Source organism: Xyrauchen texanus, chromosome 31 (assembly GCF_025860055.1).
Source record: "Xyrauchen texanus isolate HMW12.3.18 chromosome 31, RBS_HiC_50CHRs, whole genome shotgun sequence".
Taxonomy (NCBI): domain Eukaryota; kingdom Metazoa; phylum Chordata; class Actinopteri; order Cypriniformes; family Catostomidae; genus Xyrauchen; species Xyrauchen texanus.
Genome location: NC_068306.1, coordinates 3,260,553 through 3,277,764, shown reverse-complemented (window position 1 = coordinate 3,277,764; position 17,212 = coordinate 3,260,553). Strand labels below are relative to the sequence as shown.

General features: G+C 39.1%; 1 protein-coding gene across 1 annotated transcript; it reads left to right on the top strand.

Annotated features, from left to right (window-relative positions):
- Window positions 1-449: 449 nt before the first annotated feature.
- LOC127624981 (zinc finger protein 3-like) lies at window positions 450-13,676 on the top strand. Its single transcript, XM_052099982.1, has 5 exons — window positions 450-483; window positions 1,803-2,127; window positions 2,366-2,561; window positions 9,166-9,466; window positions 11,502-13,676. Exons 2-5 carry the CDS (start codon window positions 1,814-1,816, stop codon window positions 12,368-12,370), a joined length of 1,680 nt encoding a protein of 559 aa, XP_051955942.1. The 5' UTR covers window positions 450-483; window positions 1,803-1,813; the 3' UTR covers window positions 12,371-13,676.
- The last annotated feature ends 3,536 nt before the right edge of the window (window positions 13,677-17,212 follow it).

The window sequence follows — 17,212 nt, the reverse complement described above, 5'->3', positions numbered from 1 at the left end:
TAGCATTGAAACATGCCATTTTAAAATGTCATTAATTGTTTAAATTTAGCTGAACATGGAGTCAGGCTAGAAAAAATACCTTTGTAAAGGTAAAAACAATGCCCCCATATGAGGTAAGTTGCAGTGATATATTTACCAAAAAACGACAATAATAGCTTGATTAATAAGACGAATGATTTTCGCTAACATCCTTTGGCCATTTGTAATGTGTGAACATCAGTCATGTTTACTCTTAATTATAATATATCCGCCTCTTTTCTCTCCTTGTTGAACGACCGACATGAAAGATGATCTCGGTACAGATATAAAATAGCTTTGACTTGGCAAAATTTAATTAAAACGATTAACTGTGCTCGTTTTTCAGGCTAACTCTGTTTGTGATTCACTCCAGTCCAGTAGATGGCGGAAGAACACCGAGAGTTGTTTTTCTAACCGCCATCAAACAAGATGAAAGAAGAGCTGATAATCCGAGAGCCCAGTTCGGTACGAGTTTAATGTATTTTACGTCATTTTATGTATTTATGTGTATATCAATATCCATGTATTTTTCTGTGAATGTTGTTTTGGCGTTTTAATGACCTTAGAATAAGCTTTTTATCTCAGCATGTCGCGTTGTTTTGTGAAAGATGCTAAAATATTCAATTTCAGAAGTCTGAATACATCATATTTAATTTCTGATTGTTAATGAGTTCAATGAAGGCGGTAATATATTGTATCTGTTATAAGAGGGTGATTCCGTGAAATCGGTGCCTTTTGCGTCCCTAACAAATTATCCGTTCTAAAGTTGCTTTAACAACAAATAAATGTGTAATTTAAAAAACTTAATGTTACTATAGATCATATGAATAAATATAAGACCAAGTAAAAGCCAATAAAATATCATTTTAAATAATTAAAATCACATATTATATGCTATGGGTAAGGATTTTAGCCTGTCCCTCGCTATGGTTGTTCTTTTTCAACAGGACTTCTAATTTGTACAATGTTGGTAAAATTATAAAAATGTTCACAGTTTTATATTGTCTTAAGTGTAATCTCATTGTTAAGCAATGGTTTTGACGTAAATAGATATATTGTCTTTGAAATATAAGTCATTTTATCATTGTCCCCTAATTTCACATCAGTCCTGTTACTATCACCAAAACCCCCTATAAAATAATGGTACAAACCAGAAGTGACATCATTTCAAGGAAGTGACATCATTTAGATGAAGTGGATTCCACAGTGTAAGCAAGGGTAAGTTTCTCTCTTCTTAATTGTCCTATTTTTCATGTTATATCAGGGTTGTTAGAGAGGGGTCGGCATACAACATCAGTCCTGTTACCGTTTTTTAAAGTGTACATATAAACAATTATTTATTAATCCTAATATTATCAATATCTAGAAGTAATAACCTTTCAGATTACATACCATGTGCCTTTCTGACATTGACCTGTTAGCTAGAAATTAGCATATTAGCATCAAATCATCAGTCCTGTTACTATCCCAGAGCAATGGATTCTAGCCCAGCTTCATAACTCAGTCATAGATGGTGTATTTGTTATTTGCAGGGGAAAACATTAAAATGCAATTCAAGGATTAGGACAACAACTAAGGGACATAGACATTTATAAAGGTTATTTTGTGTGTTATTGAGCTAAAAGCAGCGACATTAGAGTCAGCAGCATATGAGCATCGACATGCTTAGTTACCATTGTTTGTTTATGCATGTGTTTTTTTTATTTGTATACTTATGCTCCTTACTTTTTGATGTCTTATTTGCGTAGAATTAACATATTTTAATTTGCTATACACTTTTACAGTTGTTAGTAACATGCCAATATCTGCAGCCGAGAAGCAACGGCGCTATCGCGCTCATAGAGACCAGGATCCAGAGAGGAGAGAACGGTATCTTCTATGGGAAAAAAATAAATATAAGAGAGACCGAGAACAAGGAAAAAAACAAAGCATAGAAGAATGCAATGAGGTAGAAAAGGTGTTGAAGCGAAGGAGATGGAGAGCAGACCAGGCAAAGACCAGTGCAGCAAAAAAGGCTACTGCAGTTGCAGTCAACAGCCTTTCCACACCTCCAGGGAGCTCTGAGTCTGATCACCAAGAAGTAGATTGCCAAGAACCAGGCCCTTCAAGGTTAGAATATATATATGTAAAGTCTGCACAATATTTACATTAAAAGCAGAAGGTGATATTGAGTTGCACCATACAAGAAAATATAGGCAGTGGAATGAGGTGTAGGGAAGTGCATTCAAGAATAGACATGGAACAAGTACAGCACACAAACATGTATACCAGTGGAATCTAACTGATTTATTCCTAAAGAGACTGACAAGCAATATTGGAGTAATTTTGTGTTATATTTACATTTCAGACAACGTAGAGAGGGAAGGAAACGGTCAAAACAGCACACACAAAAAATAACTTCCCTGCTGTTACGGCTGGAAAAAGAGCTGAAAAAGGAACGCAAACAGAAGGAGAAATTTAAGAAAAGATGCCAACATCTGAAGAAACGACAAATGTCCCCAAGGTCAAAGATAAACCACGAGCTGCGAGGTTCACCTACACTAGTAAGGAAACGTCTCCTTTTCCATGTGTCCCTTACCAGCGACCTCAGAGCACGCTGCCAAAATGCCACTGGTGAAAAGGAAAGGCAGATGATTGCGAAAATATGTGCCGGGGGTAAAATTATCCGGAAGTACAGGCTGAGGAAGTATGCAGAGGCAGCATTGGGTTTCTCAAAAAAAAAAAAAGCGGAGAATGTCTAACAAAGAACCCCTGGCATTTCAACGCAAAGGAAACGCAGATATATAAAAATATAAATCTAGAATTATATTTTTCTATATAATTCTAGATTACCTCCCATATGGAAGCAGATTGTCATGGCCTAATGTTCCATAGGTAACTAGTACGTTTATGCAAGTAAATAAGTTCATAACTCTTGTCTATAATGCGTGCAATTAACTGCAATGACAAACAATAGGCGACTAAACACACTCTCGGCTATTGAGAGCTCAGTCCTGTTACTGTCATTCATGTGATATTTTAAAAGAAAAATGACATTTGACAGTCAAACAGATCTCACCATAGTAACCTGCACTATATTGCATTTTGGACAAGACCCTTTTTTAAATAAATATCTTGTCAAAGTATACATATTTCTTAATTGTAATGTGATTTCGTCCCTGAAATAGGACATTTTCAGTAATCTGAATGGCAATTATGATATAAAACAGAATTGTTTTAAATATGACATGATCTGAATGAAAAGAGGGACCAAAATACTACTTATATATGTGCAAACTGTTGCATATTTGTAATTGGAAGTATTATACACTCACCTAAAGGATTATTAGGAACACCTGTTCAATTTCTCATTAATGCAATTATCTAATCAACCAATCACATGGCAGTTGCTTCAATGCATTTAGGGGTGTGGTCCTGGTCAAGACAATCTCCTGAACTCCAAACTGAATGTCAGAATGGGAAAGAAAGGTGATATAAGCAACTTTGAGCATGGCATGGTTGTTGGTGCCAGACGGGCCGGTCTGAGTATTTCACAATCTGCTCAGTTACTGGGATTTTCACGCACAACCATTTCTAGGGTTTACAAAGAATGGTGTGAAAAGGGAAAAACATCCAGTATGCGGCAGTCCTGTGGGCTTAAAAATGCCTTGTTGATGCTAGAGGTCAGAGGAGAATGGGCCGACTGATTCAAGCTGATAGAAGAGCAACTTTGCCTGAAATAACCACTCCTTACAACCGAGGTATGCATCAAAGCATTTGTGAAGCCACAACACGCTACAACCTTGAGGCGGATGGGCTACAACAGCAGAAGACCCCACCGGTACCACTCATCTCCACTACAAATAGGAAAAAAGAGGCTACAATTTGCAAGAGCTCACCAAAATTGGACAGTTGAAGACTGGAAAAATGTTGCCTGGTCTGATGAGTCTCGATTTCTGTTGAGACATTCAGATGGTAGAGTCAGAATTTGGCGTAAACAGAATGAGAACATGGATCCATCATGCCTTGTTACCACTGTGCAGGCTGGTGGTGTAATGGTGTGGGGGATGTTTTCTTGGCACACTTTAGGCCCCATAGTGCCAATTGGGCATCGTTTAAATGCCACGGCCTACCTGAGCATTGTTTCTGACCATGTCCATCCCTTTATGGCCACCATGTACCCATCCTCTGATGGCTACTTCCAGCAGGATAATGCACCATGTCACAAAGCTTGAATCATTTCAAATTAGTTTCTTGAACATGACAATGAGTTCACTGTACTAAAATGGCCCCCACAGTCACCAGATCTCAACCCAATAGAGCATCTTTGGGATGTGGTGGAATGGGAGCTTCGTGCCCTGGATGTGCATCCCACAAATCTCCATCAACTGCAAGATGCTATCCTATCAATATGGGCCAACATTTCTAAAGAATGCTTTCAGCACCTTGTTGAATCAATGCCACGTAGAATTAAGGCAGTTCTGGAGGCGAAAGGGGGTCAGACACAGTATTAGTATGGTGTTCCTAATAATCCTTTAGGTGAGTGTATATAGTAACACTTTAGTCAGTAACAGGACTGAGGAAAATATCAAAACATGAAATAAACAGTCATAAAATAATAAATGGCATAGCTTGAGATGGCCCAACACAATTTCTTGTCATGTTAAGATGTCTTCATTCAATGGGTATTGAAAAAAATCAGTTTGAAACAATTTGAAACAATTGAAATTTTTAAAGTTGAAAAGGCACCGATTTAGTGGAATGACCCAACAGCTGATAATATTCCTGCTGTCAGGAAAATGAAACCAAACACAAAGAACACATGTACATTTACCGTAATTTCCGGACTATATGCCGCAACTTTTTTCCCACGCTTTGAACCTCGCGGCTTATACAATGACGCGGCTAATATATGGATTTTTCCCGCTTTCAAATTTTATAAAAAAAAATAAAAATAAACATTCTGTGACGTGCTCAGTTTTTTGGTGGCGTGAAGCTTTCATTAGACCAATGAAATTGACGAACGGGTTAAGGTCAAAACAACTTTTTTTGTTTACTGTTTAGATTAAATCGAGCGCGCTCAAACTTCCCATCATTCTGATTACGGTAGTAGCCTAATTTTGTCACCCTCACCATGGCAAAGACATGGAGAAACGCATATGATGCTGCTTTCAAGTTGAAGGCGATTGATCTGGCTGTTGGAAAAGTAAATAGAGCTGCTGCACGGGAGCTTGGTCTTAATGAGTCGATGATAAGACGTTGGAAACAGCAGCGTGAGGAATTGACTCAGTGCAAAAAGACAACTAAATCTGAGGCTATTCAACTCCGACACCGAAGGAGATGACTTCAGTGATTTCAGTGCACAGGACGAGGAAGATAGTGACCAATGACTTTCTTGGTAGGCTACTGTTTACTGCAAATGTTTTATTACAAGCCGTGTGTGGCAGCGGGGGCGTGGTCAAGCGCCCGTCCGGGAGAGAAAAGCGGTAAGGGCGCTTACACCTGCGCTAAATTATATCTAACACCGGTGTCTAATTTCAAGTGCCCTGCTTCACGTGTCCTTCTTGGGAAAACTGTCACACGGGCACCAGTGTGACAGTTTCCAGCAGGGCACTTGACGTTCCAGGTAAGGCTTTTAATGGCCACAGCAATGTTTACAATCAATTTTATAAAGTTTCTCAATTCTTCTATGCGCCAACATTAGACTGACGTGTGTCACTATCTCAGCTCTGTGGCTGCTGCCTTTTTATGCCGCTCTCCCCATGCTTACTGAAATTAGACACAGGTGTTATACATAATTTAGCTCAGGTGTTAACGGCCCTTACTGCTTTTCTCTCCCGGACGGGCGCTTGACCACGCCCCCGCTGCCACACCGTGTTTCGTTAAAGCCTATTTATTTTTGTTACAAGCCGTGTTTCGTTAAAGCCTGAGTAAAGTTCATTTGTTTCAATGTACCGGTAGGCACCTGCGGCTAATAGACAGGTGCGGCTTATTTATGTTCAAAATAATATTTTATTTAAAAATCAGTGGGTGCGGCTTATATTCAGGTGGGCTCAATAGTCCGGAAATTACGGTACACCATCTCAGAAACAAGATATTTTATTTAACAGCTGCTCTTGTGTTTAATCATATAATTAGTGGTTAAACCCTGTTGTATTTGTAAGGATTATTATTTCATTTTTTTTCTCCTGTAAAACTGATCATACTGACAGGGGCGTAGCTAGAACTTTTTTTCAGGGGTGGCCAGGGAAGACCCAACGATTTTATTGGGGTGGCCAAAAAAAATCACTACTGACTGTGACATGCTGTAACAAAAGCAAATTCTACAGTCTTTATAGATCCATTTATTTCCAATGCCATACAAAAGAAGGCAAAAATGTATTGACTGCATATCTAAACAACAAGGATGGGTTGGTGTGGATGTTTGATGCATGTTTTTACTAGCTTTGCCAATGTAGTCACGAGTTCAGAACCCAACTTCATCCACTTTTCCGTGTTGCTGAATGTACCATTATGCACTGATCCTACATTGGCATCGTTGGCACGGCTACATGTAGTTTCGTTTTTCATGATACTGCATTGAAATCAGAAACTAGTGATCAAGTGTCTCCATGTCGGTATATAATGCAATAAAGTTGGCTTGATGTTGGACGTTCTTGATTCACAAATAGTCACAAATTTAGGGACTGTCTCTAAAGAGCAACATTGGAGCATACATATCCAAAACATTTCCAGAACAGAGTATACAACTTCATTTGAATTTAATTATATCAAGTTGGGTTCTGGACTCTTGGCTACATTGGTACTGATAGTAAAAACATGTATCAAACATCCACACCAACCCTGCCTTGTTTTTTTAAATTTTTTTAGATATGCAACCAATAACCTACAAACAAGGGACTCTTAAATAATGCCTAAATTAAAAACTTCACTAACTAAATTCATCTGACTCGATACATGTGTTAACAGACTATGATAATGGCCTACTCGGACAACATATTGTTTCCTAGAGCTGGCAGAAAATACTCAACAGACACAAGCAGCGTATCTATCAACAACAAATAATATAATATTGAGCAGCAGCCGTCAGAGTTGCATTGAAGTGACATCACCTCCTCTCTTCGAATGATTGGCGAGAGGAGGAGCTGTCGATCAAGGACAAGTGGACCAATGGGGACGCCAAACACCCTCTGATTTACATGAAACTCTACTCACAAGTTTTGGAAAATCAAGCACAGAACATGGAAACAAAAGCAAAGAAAAATACAGCATAATTAAAATATGAGAGCTCAAAAGTGGTAATATAACCAAGGAAAACATGATTTTGTTTGCAATTCTGATGACTTTTCTTTAAAGTTTTTTTTGCAGCATGTTTTAAATGTTTATATATATTTGATTCATGCATGTTATTTTTGATATGCACTATTTATTTTTGCACTTTAAATGTATTAATTTTTTTATCTGCGCTTGTTATTTTTGGACCCGTGACCGCAATACCTTTGGCTGGCTTTTGATCCCAATACACTGCAACGGTAGTTATATGACATACACAAAGGTTTGTGTATCGTTATATGACATACACAAAGGTTTGTGCCGTGTGGGTGGTTCCCGGCTGTTCAGCTTGAGTAGCGGAGACTGTTTGCATCATTGTGATGTCAAAACAGTTATAACTCTTGAACGGAATGAGATATTGTCATAAAATTTGGTACAGATATGTATTGGGTCATTCTAAGGACATATAAATAATTGTGTGTCTCTACCTCTTGGTTGCGCTATATTAATTAAAATCTAATTATGGCTGTAACTATGGATCCGTTTGGTCCAGTCGACTTAACATTTAGCATGCAGTGGTCTTTGTCCAAGATTTATGTGGAGAGTCGCATATCTTGAAAACCATATAGGGTTAAATAAGGCCGATTGGAATGAAACCTGGGAACCTATTTGTCTCTTGGACCAAGAGGTCTGTGCAAAATGTTTTATAAAATTGGCCTCCAGGAGGCACTATTGCGTTTTACATATGTGTAAATCCTTTTGTTTCACAAAGAAACACGTTATTCATACCAAATTATAGATCTCTTCATTCTGAAAAACTTTGCTTCAAGAACCATTGCTGTGAAACAAACCATTCATTAAATATTTGAGATCGTTTAAAAAAATACTTTTTCGAACTAGTCCTAGGCCGTTCGCCTGATCGAAACCAAACCAGTGCAGAAAGATTCTCTGGCGTCCCACTATCAATAATTATCAAAAAAAGTTGGAACTTTTCATGCAGCATTGCAACAGTACACTGAGTGGCCATGGCCACTTTTTTTTAAATGTATTTATTTTTTATTTTCTCCACAATTTGGAATGCCCAATTCCCAATACGCTCCAAGTCCTCCTGGTGACGTAGTGACTCGCCTCAATCTGGGTGGCCAGAGGACAAATCTTAGTTCCCTCCGCATCTGAGACTGTCAATCCGCGCATTTTATCATGTGGCTTCAGTGCATTATGTAGTGCGTGTGGAGGCTTCGCGCTATTCTCCATGCACAACTCGCCACGTGCCCCACCGAGAGCGAGAACCACATTATAGCGACCACAAGGAGGTTACCCCATGTGACTCTACCCTCCCTAGCAACTGGGCCAAATTGGTTGCTTAGGAGACCTGTCTGGAGTCACTCAGCACAACCTGGATTTAAACTCAGGACTCCAGGGGTGGCAGTCAGCGTCAGTAATCGCTGAACTACCCAGGCCCCCATGGCCACTTTTCTTAAAAAGTCAAAACTCTTTAACAGAATGAGATATCAACGCCAAATTTAAAACACGTATGTAGGAGGTCAGTCTAAGGACACATGAAAAAAATCCCACCTTCTTGGTCACACTGTGACAGTCAGGAATGTAAAAACATAAACATATCTTTGTGCAAAATTAAGCAACTTTATCACATTTTAGGTGCTAACAGACTGTCTAATTAATACTTCATATCTGTTACATATGTTAATCGCTGCTTGCAGTGATATTCATCTTTTTGAGTTTGATGAATGTCAGTCCATTATAATGAGGATGTTTTTGTGTTCAGATGTTCATCATGAGAGAGCAGGTGGATGTGATCTGCTGTAAATCAGTAGGAACTGATCTGTCCATGCTGGATATTGATGAATTCAGATGTGATTGTGTTGTGTTTGTCAGGAGCTGGAAAAGGTTTCACCAGTGAAGATTGAAGTGAAGCAAGAGATAAAAGAAGAGGAACACAGTGATGAAGATGATGATGAACAGCAGATGCTGCAGACACCAGTGAAAATTGAAGTGAAGCTGGTGGAGATAAAAGAAGAAAACACAACAGAGGAAAAACAGAGTGATGATGATGATGATGAACAGCAGATGCTGCAGACATCAGTGAAGATTGAAGTGATACAAGTGGAGATTAAAGAAGAAAACGCAACAGAGGAAAAACAGAGTGATGAAGATGACGATGGTTTTATTCCGTCAGGTATGTTTCTTTGTTTTATTTTTTATCTTTTCATTTTCATGGCAATCGACTGTCATGTCAGAATTTGCTACCAGATGATTTTGTCACTCAAAGGTCACACAAAAAATTTCCCATTCCCATGAATTTCTCATTCTTAAAATGCTGCTCAGTTGGGATAGTTCACCCCAAAATTAAAATATTCTCAGCATTTACTCACCCTCATGATATCCCAGGTATGTATGACTTTCTTTCTTCACCAGGACAAATCTGAAAAAAAGTAGAAAAATATCTCAGCTCAGTAGGTCCTTAAAATGCAAGTGGATGGTGATCAGACCTTTGAAGCTCCCGAAATCACAGACAGTTAGTGTAAATATCATCCATATAACCATATATTAATCCATGATACTGTGTATGTGTCATAATGACAACGTGAAAGAAGTTTGTTTTAAATCGTTGCAAATGTATTAAAAATAAAAAACAAAAAATTCACATGTACCTAAGTATTCTCAGCCTTTGCTCAATACTTTGTTGAAGCACCTTTGGCACCAATTACAGCCTCAAGTCTTTTTGACTATGATGCTACAAGCTTGGCACACCTATTTTTGGGCAGTTTCTCCCATTCTTCTTTGCAGGACATCTCAAGCTTCATCAGGTTGGATGGGGAGCATCGGTGCACAGCCATTTTCAGATCTCCCCAGAGATGTTCAATCGAGTTCAAGTCTGGGCTCTGGCTGGGCCTCTCAAGGACATTCCCACAGTTGTCCCGTAGCCACTCCTTTCTTATCTTGACTGTGTGCTTAGGGTCGTTGTCCTGTTGGAAGATGAACCTTCACCCCAGTCTGAGGTCCAGAGCACTCTGGAGCAGGTTTTCATCAAGGATGTCTCTGTACATTGCTGCATTCATCTTTCCCTCGAACCTGACTAGTCTCCCAGTTCCTGCAACTGAAAAACATCCCCACAGCATGATGCTGCCACCACCATGCTTCACTGTAGGGATGGGATTGGCCAGGTGATGAGCGGTGCCTGGTTTCCTCCAGACATGACACTTGCCATTCAGGCCAAAGTGTTTCATTAGACCAGAGAATTTTGTTTCTCATGGACTGAGAGTCCTTCAGGTGCCTTTTGGCAAAATCCAGGCAGGCTGTCATGTGCCTTTTACTGTGGAGTGGCTTCCATCTGGCCACTCTACCATACAGGCCTGATAGGTGGAGTGCTGCAGAGATGGTTGTTCTTCTGGAAGGTTCTCCTCTCTCCACAGAGAAACGCTGGAGCTCTGTCAGAGTGACCATCGGGTTCTTGATCACCTCCCTGACTAAGGCCCTTCTCCCCCGATCGCTCAGTTTGGCCAGTAGGAAGAGTCCTGGTGGTTCCAAATTTCCTTTTACAGATGACGGAGGCCACTGTGCTCATTGGGACCTTCTGTGCTGCAGAAAAGTTTCTGTACCCTTCCCCAGATCTGTGCCTCGATACAATCCTGTCTCGGAGGTCTACAGACAATTCCTTGGACTTCATGTCTTGGTTTGTGCTCTGACATGGGGGGACCTTATATAGACAGGTTTATGCCTTTCCAAATCATGTCCAATCAACTGAATTTAAATCAAGTTGTAGAAACATCTCAAGGATGATCAGTGGAAACAGGATGCACCTGAGATCAATTTTGATTGTCATGGCAAAGGCTGTGAATATTTATGTGCATGTGATTGTTCTTTATTTATTTTTTTTAGTAAATTTGCAAAGATTTCAAACAAACTTCTTTCACGTTGTCATTATGGGGTATTGTTAGTAGACGTTTGAGGAAAATAATGAATTTAATCCATTGTGGAATAAGGCTGTAACATAACAAAATGTGGAAAAAGTGAAGCGCTGTGAATACTATCCGGATGCACTGTATAAAGTAATGTAAACCCAATGTAAATACTGGTAAATTGTTGAAAGGTCATATCATTAATATACAGTATATGAATTGTGCTGCCATTATATTAGGTTTCAGCTTGATTTCGTTTTACATTTTGTTCCTGTTGAATTGATTTTTGTCAATTTACTTTGTTCATTGTAGAGCTGATGGAAGTGAAAGAGGAAAGTCAAGAACTGAATGAAGTGGAGGAGAAATATCATGATTTCACAACTGGAGAAACATTTAAGATTGGCTCAAAGATTGAAACTAATTTCTCACTAAAAAAGCCTCAAAGAAGAGCAGCCAAAAATACTTTCTCCTGCTCTCAGTGTGGAAAATGTTTCACATATAAAAGTGAACTTAATACACACATGAGAGTTCATACTGGAGAGAAGCCTTACACGTGCCATCAGTGCGGAAAGAGTTTCACATGTGCTGCTGGTCTCTCTTATCATCTCCGCTGTCACTCTGGAGAAAGACCATTTGAATGTGATCAGTGTGATAAAACATTTGTTGGGAAATCATGCCTAAAACGACATCTGAAAGTGCACACAAATGAGAAGCCTTACAAGTGTTCTTCTTGTGGAAAGAGTTTTGCATGCCTGCCTTATTTGAAAGGGCACCAGAAAATACATACCGGTTTGGGGACTCATAAGTGCTTTGAATGTGGGAAGACCTTTACTACAGCTAACAACTTGAAACAGCACCAAAGAATTCATACTGGAGAGAAACCTTACAAGTGTTCACACTGTGGAAAGAGTTTCACTTGGTCAGAACACCTGAAAAAACACGAGAGAATTCATACTGGAGAGAAACCTTACAAGTGCTCGCACTGTGGAAAGAGTTTCACTCAGTTAGAAAATCTGAAAACACACGAGAGAATTCATACTGGAGAGAAACCATACAGCTGTTCTTCGTGTGGGAGGAGTTTCATATATTCAAGCCATTTACAGAGACATGTAAAAAATAATTGCACAAGCAGTCACAGAGAGCATGAATCATCTTTAGGTCCAACACTATCAGGTAAATAGTTTGCTCACATTACAGTCAAATGCACCAGTTGAAGTGAACGTAACTCGGTGATCTATCCAATCATACACCCATTGTTTAACCCATTAACTTGAATCATTGTTTCTTAATGGGGATAGTTAACCCAAAAAAGAGAAAATTCTTTCATCATTTACTCGCCCTCATGCCATCCCAGATGTATAGTTCTTTCTTTCTTCTGCTGAACACAAATTAATATTTGAAGGTCTATACAGTGCAAGTGAATGGAGACCAAAACTTATAAGCTTCATAAAGCACAAAGTCATCATAAAAGTAATCCATGAGACTCCAGAGGTTTAATCAATGTCTTATGAATCAATCCAGTCAGTTTTGGGTGGTAACAGATCAAAATGTAACTCCTTTTTCACAATAAATCTTGGCATCGGCAGTCTCTAGGCATGATCATGATTTCAAGCTTGATTACACTTCCTAGTGCTTGACGCATGCACATTTAAATGTATTCATTTAGCAGATGCTTTTACCCAAAGCTTCTTACAAATAAGGAGTTCAATAGATGTGATTCATCCTGAAAATTGCTTCAAGAAGCACAAGTAGAAAGGAAGGATAGAGAATGTGTTGAACAGTAATGAGCTTTTCCGTTTTTGCATTGGTTGGATAGGGTAAAGTGCTCGCTAAAGAGATGTGTCTTTAGATGATTCTTTAATTTGGCTAGAGAATCAGCTGCTCGGGTGGGATTTAGAAGGTCGTTCCACCAGCGAGGGATGGATGAAGTGAAGGTCTGGTAAAATGATTTTGTGAGATGGTACCATGAGGCGCCACTCACCCGCTGATCTTAATCTTCTGGAGGGCACATAGACTTGAAGTAGCGAGTGTAGATAGGGTGGTGCAGAATGCACAGAGCACTAGGAAGTTTCATCAACCTTGAAATCATGACTACTCTCCTGTGAGCACATGTGATTGAATTTCAAGGGGAGGGTCTCAGATTTTCATGAGAAATAACATCTCTGTGGGATAAGCTGAGGTGCTGTCATGTGCTGCTCATGTGAGCCCAGATTGTGTTATGTGGACGAGTTTAAATTAGTTCTTCATCGGTGCTTAAAGTGAGCGGTACACCGTATTGGAGATGATGCGAAAATTACACAGTACCGGCAGCTCTTATAAGGTGCCAGTATGGTGTCCGTTAGCTGCAAACCCCTCCCCTTCATTTTAAATTCAGTTAGATAAATAATACAATTCTTTGTTCAGCCTGGATTATTTCTACTGTATAGAAACCTGTCTATCCTGCTGTGTTTACATAATGCCTGGTGTCACTATTAAAGCCTATCCTTCATAATCTAAAGATGTGTCTAGTCTTTAATTTGGATTGACTAACAATACTATGTACATGTAAAGTATTCATTCACACAATAGTGCTTTTCACTGAATAGGACACTCAAGGATTACACAGTAGTTTTTACTAGATGAAGATCCACCATTATGTGCCAGAGTCCTCTGTCTCTGAAGCATTTTTTGGGCTTCACATTTTCTGAAAACGTGCAAAAAAATCAAAAAGTGTCAATATTATCCCTTGTCTTTCCTACTAATTTGTAGTAACATAATGCAACCTAACCAAATAAAAGCAATTAGAACTAATAAAAAGCATGAAATATTTGGCTTATGAAGGCTCTCATGGTCTTAATAATTGATCAGCATATATTAGCATTAGGTAGCCTGTTTGGACTAAACGTCTCATTATGTGCAAATTATATTTTGTTGAACTTGTTTTTTTTTAATAAAGTATATTGGGATAAAACAAAAGGGAGCACACACTCATTGCTCTTTACCTGGTTCCCACTGTCATGAAAAAACTTCAGGTAATATTAAAATATTATAAGTCGATTATGAATATAATTTTTCTCTAAATATTTTAGGAGCTTGAAATTGCTTGTGTAGAGTAGCCCACAACTTGGCAATACATAATGATGTCTCATTTATCACTGAATCGTTCTTTTGAGTCCATTTAGAATGAGGAAAAGACATGGAAATGCATAGGTCAAAAAGGTCGGGAACCCTGACTTTAACTGTAATAAACCATCTGAAACCATATGTGATTACAAACTAAGGCTTGAATAAAAATAAACTGCACAAATTAATTTATGGTTAAACTATGGTCAAATAAAATCTGTATTAATGCATCATATCTAATTAACAAAGCAGTGACTCTGAAACAATGGAGAAATTAACTTTTACCTAGAATATTGCTTGTATATGTCTCTTTCTTACATTATTGCCGTGAGGGAGGAAATTAACTGGGATGTTACTCACAGATCCAGTTTCAGATTAAAAGCATGTGTAAACATGTATTCGAGAGACTGCATGCTGGTATGACACCACTGATGTAGAGTACAGCATGAACAATAGATTGGGCTATTTAGTGGCAGCTGTCGGTGATGGATTGCAGTTCATTGTGCTCTGGAAGCAAGCCCATAAACATGACTGTACTCTAGAAGCAAGCCCAAAAGGACACCTGCTCGCTCCTCCCTTGGCAGACGGCAGCGAGTCATCCAGCTCCTGGCAGACAGAACCGCTCCTCCCCTTCTTCGGCAGATGGCAGCGGTTCCTCCAGCTCTCAGCGACTGGCAACAACCACTCCATCCCCAGGCAGGCGGCTGCTCCTTCAGTAGATGGCAGGAGTGGGGTCTCCCCAACAGCATCTCTCCTCCTACCCGGGATTCAGCACCACTTTAATAGGTTCAGGATAGGCAAGGAGGAGGCGGGAACTGGCCGAACAGTCAACATAAAGGTTTAATGTAAAACTCAACTTAAAATAAAATAAAACACAAAGACACACATGCGGCGCGGCCACGTGCATCTCTCTCTCGAACCGGCATCTCCAGCTCCCCTTTATCTCACTCTCCCGCTGATCACCTGATCCAACGCCCGCCTTGCATCTTCATGGCCTGGCCACGCACTCCTCCTCGTCATGCTGGCTAATGCTAAACATAGATTTTCTAAAATTGTTATTCATGTCAGCACTATCTATGTCTGACTTTGCCATTCGGAGATCACTAAAGATGATTTACAAGGGTGTGTGAACTTGTAAAAATGATGTCAGACACTGTAATATGCTCTGGCCCCCTCACTGCTCAAAGAGGTTTATAGTAGATTAGTGTCACTGAACAGCTGCATGTCTGAGTGATATCCGGAGAATAGCATAGGATTTATAGACAATTTGAAGAGTTTTTGAGGTAGACCTGACCTGCTAAAGAGTGACAGACTCCATCCCTCTAGAGAAGGTGTCGCTCTCCTCTCTAGTAATTTGGCTCATGGTCTTAATAGTGATAGTATTTGACTAACTGGGGACCAGGTCAGGAAGCAAACAAACTGGTTAATCCGAACGTCTGCTAGCTACCTTGAAATATCACACAGATCACATAAACTAGAGACTGTATCATCTAGATATCATATAGAGACTGTGTCTGTTCCCCGAACTACCAAACACCTACCCCTCACTAAACAATTTAGTAAAAATGTGATTGAGGTCAATTGTAAATGAAATGATTACAGATCATAGTTTGGTTGCGCTCTGTTTGACTGAAACCTGGCTTAAACCGGATGAATATATTAGTTTAAATGAATCTAGTCCCCCAGGTTATTATTATAAACATGAGCCTCGTCTGAAGGGTTGAGGAGGTGTTGCTACAATTTACAGTGAAGTTTTTGGTGTTACTCAGAGGACAGATGTAAGATTAAGTCTTTTGAACTAATAATGCTTAATGTGACTGTCAGATATAAATAAAAGATACCTTGCTACAGTATATAAATAACCTGGGCCGTACTCAGATTTCCTTTCAGATCTAGTAGTTAATGTAGATAGAGCTTTAATTGTAAATGACTTAGATAATGAAAATGGCACTATTCTCAACTCTCTCGGAGTCAGACAAAATGTGACAGGACCAACTCATTGCCATCATCATACGCTAGATTGAATTCTGTCATATGGAGTTGATGTTGATACTATAGAAATTCAACTGCAGAGTGATGACATCTCAGATCATAACCTCTTCTCTTGTTTGCTGCGATCAGCTAATGTCACTCAATCTACACCACACTATCATTCAGGTAGAACTATTCTCTAGACCACTAAAAATAGCTTCACTAATAATCTTTCAGAATTGTCTCACATACTTGGTAAGCCAAAAAGTCTAGAAGAACTTGGTGTAATAACAGAAAATATAAATACAGACTTTTCTAGCACTCTTGATAGTGTCTCCCCCCTTCAATTAAAGAAAATTCAAGAAAACAGCCAAGCACCATGGAACGATGATCACACTCATGCTCTCAAGAGAGCAGCTATGAAAATGGAGCACAAGTGGAAGAATACAAAGTTTGTGGTATTTTGCAGTGCATGGAAGGATAGTGTATGTAGCTACAGACAGGCACTAAAAGCTGCCAGGTCAACATAATTTAGCAAACTCATAGAAAATATTCCTCACAATTTCCTCACGAACATCAACAATTCTTCATTATCATAGGTCATGAAGAGCTAACAAAACTTATCAAAAAACCATAAGCCACAACATGTATGTTAGAATCAGTATCGACTAAGCTCTTAAAAGTGTTCCTTGTAATCTCATAACCTCTTAATATTATTAACTCCTCGCTATCCTTAGGACATGTCCAAAGAAACTTTAAAATGGCAGTTATCAAACCACTTATTAAGAAGACTTGATACTGGATAATTGGTTAATTAAGGACCGATTTCATATCTACCATTTATGTTGAAAATACTACAAAAGGTAGTATCCTCCAACCATTTTCATTTCTACAGAGAAATGGAATATATGAACAATTTCAGTCAAGATTTAGGCCGCATCACTGTACAG